The sequence below is a fragment of the Dromaius novaehollandiae genome, chromosome 4 (genome assembly GCF_036370855.1).
Source record: "Dromaius novaehollandiae isolate bDroNov1 chromosome 4, bDroNov1.hap1, whole genome shotgun sequence".
NCBI lineage: Eukaryota > Metazoa > Chordata > Aves > Casuariiformes > Dromaiidae > Dromaius > Dromaius novaehollandiae.
In genome coordinates, this window is record NC_088101.1 from 41,993,983 (window position 1) to 42,012,533 (window position 18,551).

Here is an 18,551-nt window from a genome sequence, read left to right on the forward strand (position 1 = left end):
TTCTTTCCCCTCCCTTCCGAAGCTGAACGCTGGTGCCCCCCTCCCATCCCAGGTGTCCCCGGCTGAAGCGCCGCGCTCCCGCCGACCAGGTGCCGCGCTGCGAGAGCGCTGCCCGCCGACGGCGCCCCCGCCGCCCGCCCGCCCGGCGCTGGGGCCCGGCGCCGCCGCGGGCGAGGCGCCGCTCGCCCAGTGCCCATGTGCGGGCGGCCGGGACATGCTCACTGGGAGCGCGCCGCGCCGCCGCACATGCTCACTGGCCGCGGAGGGCGCCGTCGGAGGTAGGGCTCGCTCTGCTGCCGCGGCGGCCGCCGGGGGAGCCGCTCTCTCCCCGCGCCCATGGCCCGACCGCGGCTCCCCGGCCGCCGCCGGCCCTAGCCGCGGCAGCCTGCTGCGCGCCGCCCCGGCGCTGCGCGGGCGCGCCCGGCGGTGAGCGCTGGGCAGCGGCGGAGCGGGCCGTGGCGGGTCAGCGGGTGCATGCGCGGGGCCTGAGCCCCCACCGGGGCACGGCGGGCGGGGGGCGGCGGCGAGGAAGGGGCTGCCTTCGTGCCTCCCGACCCCGGGCCCCGTGCCGCGCGGTGCCATCGCCAGGCCCCATCAGCACCTCGGCCAGCGCCGCGCGCCGGCGGCGGCGGCCGCGCCGGGCCGTGCCGGGCCGCGGCGGGGCGGGAGGCGCCCGGCCTTCCCCCTGCGGAGGGCGGCGGGGCCGCTGCCGAGGGGCAGGGCCTGTCTCGCCGCTGAGGGGAGAAGCGGGGGCTCCCCCGCCGCCCTTCTTACCTCCGCGCCCTGCGCTCCCCGCGGCGCGGTGGGGACGCTGGGGGCCGGGCTGCGCCTCGCGGGGGCCGGAGACGCCGCGGCCCCGGGCGGGGGGGACGGGGGGCTGGAGGGCCTTCGCCGTGCTGGGGGGAGGCGCAAGGGGACCTGTTGCCGGGCTCGGAGGTGCCCAGACCCCCTTGCCCCCCGCGGTCCCGGGGCTCCGCCGGAGGGAGGCGAGGGGCGCCGGCGGGGCTGGTTGTGGCCGGGTGGCCGGGGAGAGCGGTAGGGGCGGGCGGGCTGCCCGCGCGCGGCGGCGACCGTTACCTGCCGCGGCGGCGACCGTTACCCGCCGCGGCGGGGGAGGGGCGCGTGCCGGGCTTGGCGGGAAGCCGCGGGGGCGCCGGCTGCGGGCGGCCGGGGCCTCTTGGCCGTGCTCTCCGGCGGGATATAAATGCCCTGGTGCTTCCAGGACGGTGAGGAGAGAGTCAGAGGGGAAGCTACTGCTCCTTAAAAAATAAATAATAAATAAAATAAAATGCAGCTGGTGCTGGGGTATCTGTGGAATGTTTCTGCTGGCCCAGGAAAGCAGGAGCAGGGGAATATCTGTGGAATGGAAAACAAAAAATGTCCGGAGTGTCACAGAGCTGCGACTACGAGCACGCGGGGTGATCTGAGAATTAACGCAGACTTAGCTTGTGGCCTTTGGAATAAGTGCTTTTGCCTATGAGAAGTTAAAATATTGAACTAAATATGATGCTACCAAGCATAGCTTTCCAGGTTGTGTTTAGTCATCTTTGCAGTTCTCTTTTACTACTGGCTGTAGTGTCTAGAATACATATGGTATCTTGCAAAATAGTCATTCAGGTTCAAATTCTGTACCTGAAATTAAATATGCAACCCTTTCTCATAATTAACATTGAAATTATTGGTATTACCTGGGTGAACAGAGGTCACAGAGGGCCTGCAGTTAGATGACAGTTAGATGGCCTTATTAGGCCTTGTTGTGTGACTGGCTGGTCACATTTAACCATATTAAATGTAGTGTGATGTATGATATTTTTGGTGAGGAATTCTATTTCCAAGTTTCTGAGGATTTGAGTTCGGTACATAGGTGAAGGACATCACATTTATTTCTTAAACGTGCTGAGGCAAACTTGCACGTATATCCATTCCTCACTGTAATTCTCTTCACATCGAGCAGTTACTTAACTCACTGAAAAATGCCCAAATTGGTTCCCTATCAGATTTATACCTCAAGAAGCTGACTTTCCCAAGATAATAAAGATCATTTTTTTATGGCCATTGTACAAAAGTAAAACTTTTGCTTACTTTTTGCATTTATGTCTTCCCATTTGTCTTATTTAGCCCTGCTAACATAAACCTCTTTCTTTTGTTTTGCCATAGACGGAAGGTTTCTCTGAAGCTTAATCCCCAAGATGAAGTTCTTACTAGTGGCCTTCTTTTTTGTCTTGTTCTCCTTATGGGTTGAAGAAGTCTGTTCCAAAGAGAAATCTTCAAAGAAAGGAAAGGGAAAAAAGAAGCAGTACCTATGCCCATCGTATGTTCCTTGTTTCTTTTATGTTTTCGTGATCTTGCCATATTTTAGCCATGGGGATTACATGACAATTGAAGTGGAATGTGATGCTTTCCACTGAAAGAACAATTTTTGGGGGTGGGAATGAGAGGAAGGGGGTTTGACCAGTGTCATGTCTGCAAGTTTGGTTGATGAGCATGTTTATTCTGCAGCAGGTCTTTTGTTTTCATGAAAAGGAAAATCTAAGCAATAGTAAACAGTTAAAAATTACCATCAGTGATTCCAACCCAGTATCTTGCTATTTTTATGGACATAATAGAGTGGCCTTATAATGGTATCTCTAGCATCTTACTACAAGTATACCAGTAAAACAGAGAAGATCCACAGCTCTGATACTGAAATTCAGTTTCTGGTTAGCTTAGTTCCGTAAGAGAGAGAACTTGTCCTACTCCTATTCTTATTACATCTTCAACTAATGTCTTCAGCATCTTCCATTGATAATTTATAGTACTATAACTTGTATAGAGGTGGATTGATAGTTGCCATAAAACATTCCCTTATGGAACAATCTCTCTGTAAAAATACAGAAATTACAACCTCTGATTGCCCAACTGAATAGGGAACATATTCAGGACACCTATGATGTGTTTACGTTGAAAAGATTTCCTCTCACTGATGTCCACCATATTTTATGTTGTAATCCAAAGGATGATGCAAAAGTTTTATTTGTTATCATTTTTATGGCCAGCCTTGGTCATCTTTTTAGTGTTATGGTGTAAATACCCAGGAAAAAGATTGATGGAATGTAATGAGTTGACAATAAGCATAGAAAAGCACTATGCCTTAAATGATAAAATGGTTTAGACACATTTAAAACATTTCTTTTTTAACCACAAAATGTAAGGACTGTAAGATGAGACCAGCTATTTGGCATTAGTTGACTTTTTCCAAGGAATAGAAAAAAAAAGCAGAATAACCATATTCAAGCAACGTTTAAATGATACTTTTTAAAGTTCCGACTCTTTTTAAATAGTGACAGTGATTTATAAACCAAAATTTTTAGAAATTTTCTACTGGGGGTGAACGTTTTTGGTCTTTTTTTGTATCAACCCCAAAGAATGATATTTATCTTTGGATTTGAAAACCTTAGGATACAAGTCTTAAATGTGGTAGTAATTCATCTGAAATGTCCCATATCCGTTCTGTCTGCTTAGAATAGGTAAGCAGACTTATGCATGAAGCTTTCTTTCTGAGCTATCCTAAGGATTTCTAACAAGGAAAAAAGTGTCATGATTCCCAGGACAGAATAGACACTGAGTACTTAGAAAGTGAGTTACCCAAAGTCACCCAACTGGGAACAAAATCCAGGTCTTCCATGTTCCCATCCAGGTAGTCAGCATTTTCCCCTGTTCTTGACTTGATCTTAATCAGAATTCAAAACATTAATGTCATTTCATCTTGATGAGCTTTTTTTTTTCCTTCCTAAGTGCAGTATTTCCTAGTCCTCTGTTCCTGATACCTACCCATTTGTACCAGTTAATTTTAAGACCATTGGATATGATGTTATTTGTCACCACTATACTTGAAAAGCATTAAATAAATGCGATAATTCTCTAGGTGATATTTTAAATTGCAGCCAGTTGAAGCTATCTGCAGAAATATTAGCAGAATCCAGTATTTGTTTGATGTTTGCAGTGTTTTCAGTTATAAATAATTACCATAGCATTATGGCCTATCAGATTTATTTTTGAATAGTGAACAAATTATATCTTACTTGGCTGAAATTCACAGCTTGAGAGACAATCAGTAATAGTGGAGTTGCAGGATAGCTATTTTTGTGGCCGGCATCTAGAAGACTGTGGTGCGAATGAACAGTGAAAGTGAGTTGTATCTTGCACAGAAATTGCCTAATGCTTTCTTTGCTCAGGCTGCTGATGGGAAATGACAGACTTCTAATCATGAGCATAAACCGGTTGCTGACAGTTACTAAATCCTATAAAATGCATATATTTGTTGAACTAACACACCTGTGAAAATTGAAACTGAGAGTATTGCAGACTGCTTGTACAGTCCTAGATTAAAAAAAAACATACAATCCAACAAAAAACTCACAGCATTCCCTTTTGGTTTTAGAATCTTTAAAGTGCACTATAGATTCACAAAACTTCTTTATCTGATGCCACTGTACATTGTAGGAAAGGCTTTCTACTCTTAATGTTTTTTTCCTGTGAAAAATGTAAGAAATCTTTCCTCAGCAACAAACCAAAATGCAGCTTAGTGGAGTGAGAATTAAATGACAATATAAGGGCTGTCCAAAATTGGTCTCAAAGGAAGTGGTTGAAAGAGAATTTTACTAGTATGCAAATGACATCTTTTAAAAGAATAGATTGTATCTTTTTTGAAGACAGTAGGTAGCGTTTTACATCAATTATAAGCTGAATGCTACAAATACCTAATGAAATCATGTTTATAAGTTGAAATGTTAATCTACCTTTACATTACACTAGTTACTAGTGCAATAAAATTCAAAGCTTTATTGTCACAAATTATTGCCTTTTGTTTCCTTATAAAATGTGTAAAGCTAAAATCTGCCCCTTCAAGAAACAAACAAACAAAGTGGGAATTATATAAGGAACAGATTTCTCTTTACAAACTTTATAATGAAATTCAAATGTATGCAGCTGATTTACCAGGAAAGCTTTGAATCTGATATTACTGCATGGCTTCCTTGGTTGGAGAAAATGTATACAGATAGTTTGACACTATGGAATGGATGGTTGTAAGACTGGTTTGGTTTTCAGACTTTAGCTTGGATTTGTCTGTATGAAAACTAAGCGTACCTGAATGTTTACTTTTATGCATATCCAGAATACAAGCTTTTAGCCAAACTTGCCCCTCTGGCATGAAATTAACTACTACTGGAATAAGCTGAAAACAAGCTGATTAGAACCCTCATAAAGAGTTTGTTATTGTCTCATAAACAGATGTTTGCTTTCCTACAATTAGGAAAATTCTGTTTTGTTTCATAGAGAAAAACTGTTAGTTGTGATTATTCATAACCCTGTATTTCTATGTGTATTTTGTGGTAGTGGCTGGATTGGCCATACTGTTTTCATTTGTTTCTGAAACAGGTTTTTTCCAACCAACCCAACAACCAATTTTTTTTTTTATTGAGGGTATTCATGAAGCTGATACTTAATCATTTGTTATTATTCTGGTTTAATGCTTACATAGATAGATGTAAGATTGCACATAGTAAATTTAAATCTGCTTTCTTTGTACCCCAGGCTTTCCAAATGAAACATAAAATGTTTATACTAGTGTCTGATTCTTGAGTGTTTATTGATTAACAAACAAATTGATATATTGGCCCTATAGGCAGTAATAGGGAGTTCTGCTGCATAAATCTGAGAAGCTGGTTGCCACAGATGCATAGTGTGATAAAATATAAACCTTTACGGCAACAGAATTCTTGCCTTTGTCTCCATGGACCAAAAAATAAATCAGCCTCCTCAAAAAAATTTTAGGGATTACTGCCTTCTCTTTAAAAACTTGATTTTGAAATTCACTATACTGATTACAGATGGTTTTGATATAGATACAGATGTATTTAGTGGCTTGATCTGGTTCTCAATCACAGACTGTCCATAAGCCCTGTTGCCTCTGTTATTTTCCAGTTGGAGGTCAATACATGTTGTGGCATTTCTGCTGTAATTTACCAGTCATGAAGGAATGGAAAATATGAGCAGTGAAGTGACATTGCTGTTACCAGTAAAAGTTTGGTAAAGGTCTCAGGTCTGGAAAAGAATATGAAACAGACAATTGTTTCTAAGTATTAGAACTCTTAAAAGGACTCTGTCATGTAGATTAAGCACAAGTGTGACCTATGTGAATGTTTCAGGCAGCTTTTATCAGACAAAGGTGAATATTTACTTTAAACAATTATCCCAGGCACAGACAACTTTTTGAATAGGTGTGTAATTACCTGCCTTCCAGTACTGGCATTATTTTGTAAAAGTGGCCCAGTGGCAGTGTAAGTTCAAAAAACTACCCCATTTTAGTCATGGTGGTAAGTACACTGTGAGTGTTGAGCTTAAAACTACATAGATTGGTATGTTTGGGGTAGAAGATGTGGTCAAAACAAAGTTTGTCTAATGCTACTGTTTTTCCTAGAATAAATTCTTCATAATTCCTTATAATACCTGCTTTTGGTAAACATGTTAGACACTCAACTATAACTTTTTCTAAGAGCACTGCTGAAAAATGCTTTTCCTTATCTTATGTCATAAGAAATACTTCTGGTTTTTATGATAGTGTTCCAGCTGCTGCCAAGATCCTTGGTAGCCTATAGTGTCTTTCCTCAAAAATATTTGCAAGATCTCTAGACAAATTAGAAGAAAAGGGAAGTTTTGTTATGTGAGAGGGTCAAATAGCAGCTAACAAAATCAGTTACTACTGTGCTCACAATCACAACTGTTATCCCTGCTAACTATAGTTATAATACAACTCAGCTGTTCACTCATACACTGTTAATTGCTGAAGATCCCACAGAGAGTCTAATGCTAATGCAATGCTGAGTATAACCTCAATCACTGAATCACGTTCCAGTGTCTTAATCTTAAGACTCTGCTTTTAAAATGGCATACCTTCTCACCTTTATGCATTTTTTCATATAAGCTTTTCATATAAGGTACATTTTATCCATGTAGATGATTAAATAAATACTGCATGATTTTTATAGAGACTTTTTTGCACACAAAGCAGAAGTACAATTTGCCTTTTGGCTTGTATTCAATAAAGCATATCAGCTACTTCAGAAACTGTGAAATGGCCCTCTAAGCCCTCCAGAAAACATGGTTTGTGCCATCTGCCAGGGCAGAAGCTTAGAAAGGTCACAGATGCCAAGGTTCAATAAGCAGCTTTTTCTAAAACACAACAGAGGACAGTGGAACTTGGGGGGAAAAAAACCCTTTAATTTGTTAACTTATAGAATTCTATGAAAGACTGTCCTAAAATTTCCCATGGTTAACTGCTAGCTTCTGACATGCTCTTTCCGTAAAGACTAAAGTAGAAGTTCAAAGTGTGTCTTGGGTCTGAACACCTTCCTGTGGACAAGGAATTATTTTTCTTACCAAGTGTTTGGGAGCACGTGGCCTCTCTATCTGTAGTATGCGTTCATCTCCAAAATGTAAATGGTTGGGAAGTGGAACCACCTCTGTATTCATTCCAGTCTTGTAGAAGGCATAGTTGATAGTTTGTGAACATTTTCATTTGTAGGTATGATGAATGGGTTGAGAAGACAGCATGAAGTTGAAACAAAAACCTGAATTTAGTTGTGGAGGCAGTTAAATTTCACAGTCATTCGGAAGATAAGTAAATTGCAGAGTCCAGATATGGTTCCTATAAAAATTCTTTTGTCCCACAGTAACAGCAATTGGTCAATGGTTTAATTGTTTTGTACCATGTAGCTCTCATGGAAAGCAATGATCTCAGACAGATAGGACCACATTCCAGTAGGTTTTGGAATTTGTATTCAGAGTGGATAAACATGCTGAGGAGTAAAAAGATAAAGCTGTATAAGCAATACTTAAGTTCTCTTGTAAAACAATAATTAAATGTGGTAGTCTGGGTCTCTTGCAGTAATGTTTACTCCATTCTGAACAGTGTAGTGAGGAGACAATATGACTGTGAGGAAGAGTTACAGACTCTAGACCTATATTTCATGTACAGCCTCCGGACTGAGCAAAACTTGGATCTACAGGTAAAATTACATCCACTAAACCATAAGGAAAACCATAGGTCTAAATTCTGCTCTCAGATCCACCAAGAAGATCTTTGAAAGACAAGTTTTATAAAACGTACCCCCACTTGTACTTTCTAACCAAGCTGGTACTCTTACAAAGATCCCTGTATTATCTGTCTGAGTACTTACCTGTTTGGAAAAAAGGTTGTGATGAAGGGACAAATGTAGGCAAATTATTTTAAAATATATGTAATCTGCTTAAACATGTAGATGCTGATCATGTTTCATGTCTGCATGCAATATCAGAGCAAACCAGAATGCCAGTTTATGCGCAAAAATCACTTGGATGGTCTCTTCGCTTGGACGCAGAGATCTCTAAGCTTATAGCATACGTCCTAATTTTAGAAATGCAAGCACTGTTAGTTTGCTATAGGCAGTACTAGTTAGGTTGGATGAAACACCACGCTAACCTGGTTCTACTGATTTTGGGACTGTAATCTCTGTGTCGGGTAGATGAATCAGCTTGTTTTTCTCAGGCTTAAGGAACGATAACAAGGCACTTCAGAACACCACACAGATACTCCTTGGAGTGCCCAATCCTGCAGATGTTGAAAGTGAAACTGAGGCTGAGCTTAGGCTGTGATATGCAAGATCAGAAGGAGTGACACTTAAGCGAGCGGTTCAGGATAGCTTCTGGAAGCTTGCTTACATGCCCACACTAGGACACTATTCTCATTGATCTTTCTACATTAAGAAGTGAAAGATGAGATTCGGACTGCAATTCGGGGTACCCAAGGTGGGTTTCTTCTTCAAATCATACCATGAAGGAACCTTTCTCTCTGTTCACCACACTGCATTACCTCCAAGTTTGGGTACCAAAGTTACATGTCTAATCTTAGGTATTTAGTTGTCAACTGCATTTGTGAGCACTCACAGACATTTATTCAGAGTTCCATGAGTTTTAGTGTAATTTGAGTGATAGCATTTTGCTTTTGATCATCATTATTATTCTCCCTAGTAATAGACATGTCACCTTGTACAGTTTGAAATTGTAGATATTAAGCATACTAGTAGTCACAGAGGTCACTCAGAGGAATTGTATGATTTCTCTTTGATTTGTATTAATCTGGTTTTATACTTTGAGATATACACTCAGAAAATCAGATGTCTGTAACTGAGAACACTGATAGTTTATATCAGGTATATCGTACTTACAATATATGGTGAGACGGCAGATACTGCATTTCCCAACACTTATTTTTATCATTCTCAGATATATCCTGCCATGTTATATGACTAAAATGTCGATTTCTATCACACAGATTAGATAAACTGTACTAAAATCTGTTGTTTTAGCATTATATATGAAATTGTCTTGGAAATAACTGAACAGTGTGAGTTGGAATATATATTTTTATCAGACACTAATTTAGAACTATGCAAAAGCGAAACTTGGTACAGGATCATCCAGGCTATGAGCTCTAAGCAAAAGCTGACAGTAGAATATGTATGCTACATCGTTATCTGGACCACAGTGTATTGTAAGATGGCATGTCACTGTGACATGCCTATTTTTTTCCTGATAATCCTGCCACAAGTAAAAAGTATATTCATGTTCCCTTCTAAAATGAAAGATTCTTTATGTAATGGGATCTTGAAAAGGGGATCAGGGCAATAAGTAATGAATTAAAACAAGAACAGCAAAGTATCTTGTTCCCGCTTGTGCAGAACATTTATATTCCTTTCTCCAATCATTACCCTTACATAGCGTTGCCTGTGATAAGGACTTCTTGTAATTCAGTGGTGTCTAGGAGACTGAATCTAGTGATAACCCAAAATAAAGAGATAAAATGACTCTTACACTTTTGCTTAACACAAATGTGAGGACACTATATATATTTCAAACCAAGAGTAATATATGTTTCCTTTAAGCATGTATATCTGCTGATTTAAACTTCTGGATTTTGATCAATGAATTATCAAGATAATTCTCCGTTGTCATCAATTTAAAATGTTAATCATGTTCTCCAAAGTCTGTGGTCAAATGTATACAGCTGCGTATGGAAGAAAGACGAGATGCACATCATACCACATATCCTATGAAATACAGTATTTAAATTCATTCTTAGGTTCATCAGCAATACTAAAAGTAACTTCCCAAAGACTGGAGAGAGGCCAGTCATATTCCACCAAGACATCATCCTTGTAGACTAACGTGCTCTGTCTTCCTTCTGGCTTTTGTGAACACTGCTTCTTATGTCAGACTTCATACTTTTAAATCATTTCTGCAGTAGCTCTCCCACTTTACACAAGGCTTTGGCCCCCATAATCACAATGTAGCATTGTCCAAATAAGAATGCTTTACATTTTTATTTTTGGTAGGTTTTCTACTTCCCCTCTGCTATGACCCAAGGATTTTGATAGTTAACTCAAAGATGCTACGAGTCAGGTACAAGAGTACGCATATGAGCCCAGATGTACTGCAGAAAGGCAAAATTAGAAATAATGTTTTTATTCACTCCATCAAAGTCAACAGTTGAAGGAATGCTGCTAGTAGACTGCAAACAGTAAAAGTTAGAACATGATTTCTTCAAACAAACTGTATGACAAAATATTTAGGCTTATAATTAGTTCAGATGTCCATAATAAAAATGGTAGGATTGTTATGACAGTTATTGAGGGTTTTATAATTATGCCTTCTTATCGCATGCTTTTATGAAGAAAAAGAAGAAACATGCTTTGTTTATTCAAAATTGTTATTCAGGCAAAATTCTTACTAAGGCAATTTCTAGCTTTACTATTACTTACTTTTAAATTCCCTTTAAAAGCAACTGTGAGCTTTTTGTTGCATTACCCTTTGTTTGAGATTCACTTTATCTTAATTAGTACTCATAAATTACTGTGAAGAATGTTGCTACACATCCATTTCCTAATGCTTTCTAGCAGCTACGCAAACATTCCACACAAGTTGAAATAAACATATTAAAATTGCAACACACGCTGCAGCCGGTGGAAATTTAAGAGAAATCTTAATTTAGTTATCAGCTTTTCACAAGCGTGAAAATTCTAGGTTGTTTAGGTAAAGGTGGCAACCGTAACTTTCAGTTAGTGTCAGCATTGTTACCAGGGAATCAGACAGCCTTTATAAAACAGAAGTACTGCGTCTTTCAGGAAGAAACAGCTTAATTCAAATTCTTTTCCTATAATGCAGTCTACACCTATGCCTATGCTTGATTCAAAGCTTACCATTCCAGACAGATGATTAAGCAGGGGTAGCTGCTTTAGATAAATACCTCAGTGGCATGTATTGCCTCAGCCTGGTTTTTCAAGCACCTAACCCATCCTGTTCAGTGTTTAGTTAAGTCACTCTGCTAAACTGTGACTCTGAGAGTGGCTTAACTTCTCAGCTTGCCAGAAGCTCCACATACGATTTATTAACTTACAGATGAAAATTTATGTGTTTTGATCAGTTAGGTTTTCTCAAGGAGATCCAGACCTGTAGAACATGTTTAATAGTATGCATCCTACTCAGTGGTGGTAATTTAAAGATGGCATACTGTGAAAGGCTGTAGTGAAAGTATAAATGATATTCAGCAGAGCTTTTTTCCAGTAGCTGTTCCAACCACTTCATTCAAAGTCACCTTTACAAGATAAAGATTACTGACTCTGTGTGCTTCTACTCCCAACATGAAACAGCTGATACTGTTGCATTTCACTTGGTTCTTATATAAATGAGGATAAATGTGTGCACATGACACCAGTATAACTTCAAAACACTGCTCAACAACTTGCTGAAAATGTGATCAGGGTGCTCTTTAGCAGAAATCCTTTCTTCATCCCATCAGTCTTCTCAGGGCAGTAGTTCTCCTTTGCCTGTTTCTTGGATGATCTATGAATAAACAGCCTAAACAGGTATTTGTATTAACGTACATCTGCAGGGCAACTCTCATCTCACAGAAGTACAGCCTTATTCCTCTTACTTGAAGAGACAGATAAACCTGTCAGAATGTAAACTGTATTTGGCTTTTGCTTGCTGTTTGATGTTCCCTCTTAATTTCTCGGATTCTCTTTTTCTCTTCTCCTTCTTGCACTTTGAAAGCATCTGTACTTAATTTATGTGTCCATGTTATCTTACATGTTTCAGATTACCATCATCACTATTTAATGAACTTCTTTATATAGTCTGTAACAGAAATTTAAAACATGAGCATTAGGTGGGTTTGTTAGTTTTTTTGTGGTTTAGTTTTGATGTTTTCATTAATACTAGGCATTTGTGATTTAGCAAGAAATCCTATTGCTTGTGCTAAGAAGACTCGCCTTTTATAAATATTCCAGTAGGCACCTAAGTTGTACCTAGGTGTTAAGATCTGTGACTTAGAAGGAAGCCTAGTACTCAGCAATGCCACGAAACTTTCAGTATCAGGTATAATACTGTGGTACAGAGTATATATTGCTGTCTTGTTCTTGCCACAAAATGGAAGATAATCTTAATGTTTAACTTTGTATTTTCCTATTGTCCAGTCAGTGGTAACTGCAAAAAGAGTGTCCAAAGCTGGTTTGTGATATTCCTGTAGCAGCTGCTAATGTCAAATTGGAAGCGGCTTATTGTTCTTACAATAAGCACGTCCCAGTGGAAGCTAATATTTGTTATTAAAACTAACAAAATGTTAGTTTTGTTAATGGACTATTTAAACCTCAATAAATACATTTAGTAAAAATTTATAAACATATTAGCTATAGCAGATCCCGTCCAATTGTTCCTGCTGTTTCACCAGTGTGTTGAATTAAATAAGCTCACCTTTTAAAATCAGCTGATTCATAAAAGATCTGCAAGGGCTAGGATCTGGTCATATCTCCAGTTTTCAATGAAATAGTGACATCATACAATTGTGACAGTTAATAATTAATTAATTTTCTAGCAGTCCATAAGGAAGTTGCTAAACAAAAGGTGCTAAAATTGGACATCTTAAAATTAGTAGGGCTAATACATTCATCCAAGATTTTTTAAAACTAGCCCAAAGCATTTTGGAGAGTTAATATTATCTCCAATAAATCTTTGAATACTGCCGAAGTCCCAGAGGACTTGAAGGAGACTGAAAGGTGAGAAGAAAACTAGCAGGGAGCCAAGACATTAAAAAGACTAACCTAGACTAACCCATAAGCCTGTCGAGCTGACATTGATATGGGAAAGAATAATGAAAAAAAGAAGCAGGATAGTACAGGCAATGGCAACCGATACTGAGCTATGGAAAACATTTAGGCAATTAGCTGGATCATTTTTTAAAATGTGTTCATACATTTGGTTGCTAGCGGTAATAGTGTTGAAGCAAATGACTTACATCTCTGTAGGGTGTTTGACTTATTTTTAAATGGCATCTTGATTATAAAATTAGAATGACACAACATCTTCAGAGTAGTCATAAAATGGATGGAAAGGTGATTATGAGACAGGATACAAAAGTGGAAATCATCACTGAACAGGTTCTACAGATGACATAAATTCATTTACATGACATTATCAGCCTGCTACGTGTTCAGAGTATGTGCGGTAGGGACTGGCACACCCTTCATCTTGCTTCATGTTACACTTGGTTTCATGTTACTCTTGTAGGTACATTTGCCTGTCACAGGTTGACTTTTTAATTTTAGTGATTCTTTTAATTTAACACCCTAAACAGTAACAGCAAGGTAAACAGAAACGTTTGCAATTCCCCTGCAAAATCGAAGGAGTCAGAGGCCTCCTTTTCCATAGCAAAGCTTTTATTAGTACATGACAATGAGATTATGCAATGGCTCTAGCTCTTTGTGAAATAGCTGGCACTGGCGCATGAAAGCAAGAGACTGCCAAAAGCCTCTGCATGTTTTGGCACCTAAGAAGTGCTTGTCAGTTTACTTATGTTCCTAATCTGATGGTCACTAAAAATAGTTCAGGTGGCTGTTTTCTGCTAGTGAAGAAATCATGTCCTTCTGGATATTTATATTATGAGGGAAGGGAACAATTAGCGATTTCAGTTTATTCACTTTCTCGGTTTTACAGTTAGATTCACATTGGCTATGGTTTCTTGAAAAATCCTAAAATGTCTCTAGTAAAGGGAGAGCGTACACTATGGCACTGAAAATAGTAAACCTCCCTTGCTTATAAAATGACATTTATGGCATGCCTTTAAAATGACTGAAGTTTAAGCACACAGTTCTTTCTGTCTTAATAGTAACTAATGGACTTATTTTTACAGCCAGCAGTCTGCTGAGGACCTTGCAAGAGTACCTGTTAATTCTACCAGCAACATCTTGAATAGGCTATTGCTCAGTTATGACCCCAGGATAAGACCAAACTTCAAAGGTTTGTCAGATATTTCAGACTTTTATCTTTGGAATTTAACTTCTGCTCTTTTCAAACACGGAAAATGCAGCTATAGATAATATTTGCAACATATATTTCTAAAAAAGAATAACAATTTCCCAAAATAGTGTCAAACTGCAGGAGATATTTACCCTTTTTAGCTGAAAGATAGTATATTAGGATTTTGTGATCATGTTAGTGCCTGATGCTTTAAGGTTGTTGTCATTATTATTATAATATTTTTATAAAAATATATTTAAAAAGTAGAATTAGATTTTATAGAATAAGTCTTTAAAATATCTTTTAATACATACTTTTAAGTTAGGCTTTAGTATTATCTTTGCTTTAGAGTATCTTAAAACACTAAACTTCTCTACAGAGGTCCTTTAAGATGACTTTATAAAATTTGGGATCTTCAGTATCAATATTTTGAAATCATACAGAAATTAATTACTTCAAAGATGTGTTACTAATGCAGCTGACATCTTGGGATTTAAAATAGGTTATGAATTTAAGTATATTTTGTGTTTTTTAAAACAAGAGAATCTCACATTTAGGTAAATGTGATTTACTTACATATACAGAAAAGATTGGAATATACATTCACTGCAAAACCTCTAACAACTCATACAGCTGCAAGTTATACTTTCCCAGAATTAGATTATTTCCTTGCTGGTGAAAGACATAGACAATTTTATTACCTGTATATATACACTGCAGTTTATCTAAGTCACTTCTTTTGTTTTAAAAGTTAAATTTAATTATATGTACATTAGGAGATGTATTATTATAACATGCATATCAATAATATGAGAAATTTGGAAACCTGTAATCTTCATTGTGCTTTTGAAGAGACCATTTTCCAGTGTTCTATTTAACCAACTGTTATAAATGTATTAAAGTCAGTTCTCAGGAAGGTTCCTACTATTTTCTCATTCTCTGTAGAAGAATATTTGTATGTTTACAGCACCAGGCATTGTCACAAAGGATACATGTCCAACCCTCATTCTACCTGTTCTTCAAAAAAAGATAAGCATATAATCAGAAGGCATACTGCAGATATTTTTATATTTCTGATATCCCTGCTGGCGGTCTGGTAAAAATCAAGATGGAAGGAAAAGGGAGGAAGAACGTGTAATCTTAACTCATAGGAAGGTGGAAGGAAAAGAACATTTTCTGACAAGTGATTTACCCATGTTAAAACGTTCCTCACGCATGACTGATTTTCTTGGATTACACATCTTATTTAAATCTGGTAGGGACAGAGCACCCTTATCTAGTATTGCTGTGGAGGGTGCTCTGTCGCAGGCATCAGGCACTAAACAAAGTATTATGCTTATTACATTAGCAAAAGCCACATTTGTTACCTGATCTGATTTAAAAATGCAAATTGATTTAACTGAATAAAGTGAAATTTTATCTTAGTGATTTTTTGGTAAAGCAAGAAAGCTTGCAAGAAAGCTTACCTGAGTTTGAATTTATGCATTAAATGTATACTGAAATATTGTATGTAGACAAGTAAACCATTAGATTAGGCATATATCACTTTATAATGTATTTGTTTACTGAGTCAGTATATTCTTGTTATATTCTTATATCTCTTTTATTGCTAAAAATAGGAAGAATTCCACTGAATTAAGTACTAGCAGCAGCGTAAGTGAGATCAGATACATGCACATAGTGTGCACACTGACACTGTCAACATATAGCTACTAAATAAATTAGTTCTCACGACCATCAGGCCACTTCCCTCTTCACGGTAACTCTCTGTTAACACCAGATTAAATGACTGCCAATCAGTTCCCGCAGGGTGACACAGGGAGGATGTAGCAGCTGTCACACAATCCCTTTTCAACTACAGGAACCCTGGCTGTGCAAAAGAGGAAAAAATCCAGTCCATCTTCACAGTTGCTGGCTTCCAGAATATTTCTTGGCCAATTGTTAATCATTGTAAAATGGAGCAGCTTTGCAACTCTCTTGTCTTGCGTCAAGGGCTAGGTAGCTGTGAAAGATGCATGAAACAATTTTTATCTGCCTGTATGAATACTTGTGCATTTGTGTACCTGATTTGCACAAAGAAGTATGTTCTTATAAGTAAATATATAATCATAACTCATAAACAGGTAATTTAGAATGATAGGTCATCATCATGACTTTGAGGGTAAAAAGTGTCTGCCACTAGGAAAGCAAATTGCTTCTTTACATTGTATAGTATGCAAAACTAATTGGGTTCACTAGATTGTGAATCCTGTGATAATAGAAAATCATGGAATTTGCAAATGATTCAAATTTATGATCTGTGACATGCTTTAAGCTTAGTGCTCTGGACTGAGGAGTTTTTCTGTTATCACTAGGATGAAAAGAATTTTCATAATTTCCTTTGACTTTCAATGTGAACAGATTAAACCTCACCTTTCGAGAACAACAGGTCTATATCCATGTGAGAAGATAAAGTTGTTTGAGTCTGAATTACATAAAAAAACATTTCACATTGTGATACTAGTGTAAAGGAGCCTCAAATGAAGGATAACTTACCTTTATTGGATTGCGCAGTTCACAAGAATTTTTTTTTTTTTTTAAGGAATTCCTGTTGATGTTGCAGTCAACATCTTCATTAACAGCTTTGGGTCAATTCAAGAGACAACCATGGTAAGACTGAAATTAAATGAATTTAGCACACATGCAGATTTTCGTATTAAGTCAAACTTCAGGCTGAGGATTGTGAACTATAAAGTATAAATGATTGTTTTGATTGTACAGATTGAGAATTGAGTTAATAGGCTTACTGATAGGCTTTCCGCCATAGGCCTGTTAATCTGCTTTACTATCTTTTTGTCCACAGATTGTTATAGCATTTAGAATCTGATGTACATGAAGGCAAATCTGTGATTTCTAAGCATGAAATACAGTCCTTTGCATAAGATATTTAGTTCAGGGGAAAATCATATTTGGTTGTATGAATTAATTGATCTTCATGAGAGCTAATATGTAGGTTGCTTGGTATATTATTACAGAAAATACTTGGATTGTAGATGAAACAGAAAAGAACATACATAAAGAAGGCTGAAGCATAGGCCTTCTATGTTTTATACATATATGAGGATAGGAGTAGATCATGGAGGAATAGAAGGAAAAGGAGTAAAGGGCTAAAGTATCAGTGTGTACTCTTACTCCTGTTTATTTACCAATGTGAGAGAAGATGAACTGAGGATTAAAGTCTCTAAAAAATATTTTTCCAGCTCAGTCAAAATATTTCAAAATGTTAATAACACCAAGTAATCCTCATTACAATTTTGACTTTTTTATATGAAATACAATTAATTTCAAAATAAAAAGTCATTTCAGCAAAGCTATTTCCAATATTTTGAGCCTTAAAGATTTTTTTGCAGTTTTCTTTCTGATAAATACTGACAAAAATATTGCAAAAAATTATATTGTTGAAGATTTCCTGACCTGACCTGGGTTTTTCTTTCGTGTAAAAGAGAAGAGTGCACCATGTCTTGCCAGTATGTAGAAAGCCAAAGCCAGGGCAAGCACTTGAACTTGGGAGTTCTGAGGTACTCCCTGATCATACAATTTAGAAATAGCTTTAGCTGTGGCTATAGCAATGGCTGTAACAGCTTTTGAGGAGGTTGGCCAGAAATTTCTGTTTGTTTAACTAGGAGTGAATAAAGGATTTAGATCTGATTGCAAATGATAAGTCAACTAATGACATTAGAGGGAGATGACATTAAAACAAAGAATGTAAGTATGCTGAAGATATCCCAAGATTTATTTCCTGAAAATAAAAAAGGAACTGAAGTTTAAAACGGGGCAGGGAGGAAGAGCAGGAAAGTAGGAGTGAGATAAGTGTCTAAGATGGCAGGTATATTAGGCCAGATGGCCCTTTCAAGTTTCTGAAATTTATTGCATGCTTTAAAGAGTGACTTTTGCAGAGGCTTTTTTCCAATTCACCCAAATCCAAAAGTAACAAAACATGGATGTAATGGGTGTGCCACCAAAAAAAAAAGAATTAAGTATGCTCTCTGCAGCAGTGCATGTAAGCCTCCCTGTGAGTTCCTGATCTGGTTGCCTACAAGTTTACTGAGATGTTCTGTAAAATAGGTCAAAATCTCCTTCGTATTTCAGAAACTGGGGCACCTTCCTCACTGGAATTTATCCTTTTTTTAGATTTTTATGTC

At 38.5% G+C, this 18,551-nt stretch overlaps 1 protein-coding gene across 1 annotated transcript in view; it reads left to right on the top strand.

Moving 5' to 3' along the window:
• Positions 1-234: 234 nt before the first annotated feature.
• Positions 235-18,551, top strand: part of GLRB (glycine receptor beta) — a 55,605-nt gene continuing 37,288 nt past the window's right edge. Inside the window, exons 1-4 of the mRNA XM_064510887.1 lie at positions 235-278; positions 2,158-2,311; positions 14,264-14,370; positions 16,952-17,019. Of these exons, the coding sequence (XP_064366957.1) occupies positions 2,190-2,311; positions 14,264-14,370; positions 16,952-17,019 (297 nt within the window). The 5' untranslated portion in view covers positions 235-278; positions 2,158-2,189. The remainder of the gene's footprint in view (positions 279-2,157; positions 2,312-14,263; positions 14,371-16,951; positions 17,020-18,551) is intronic.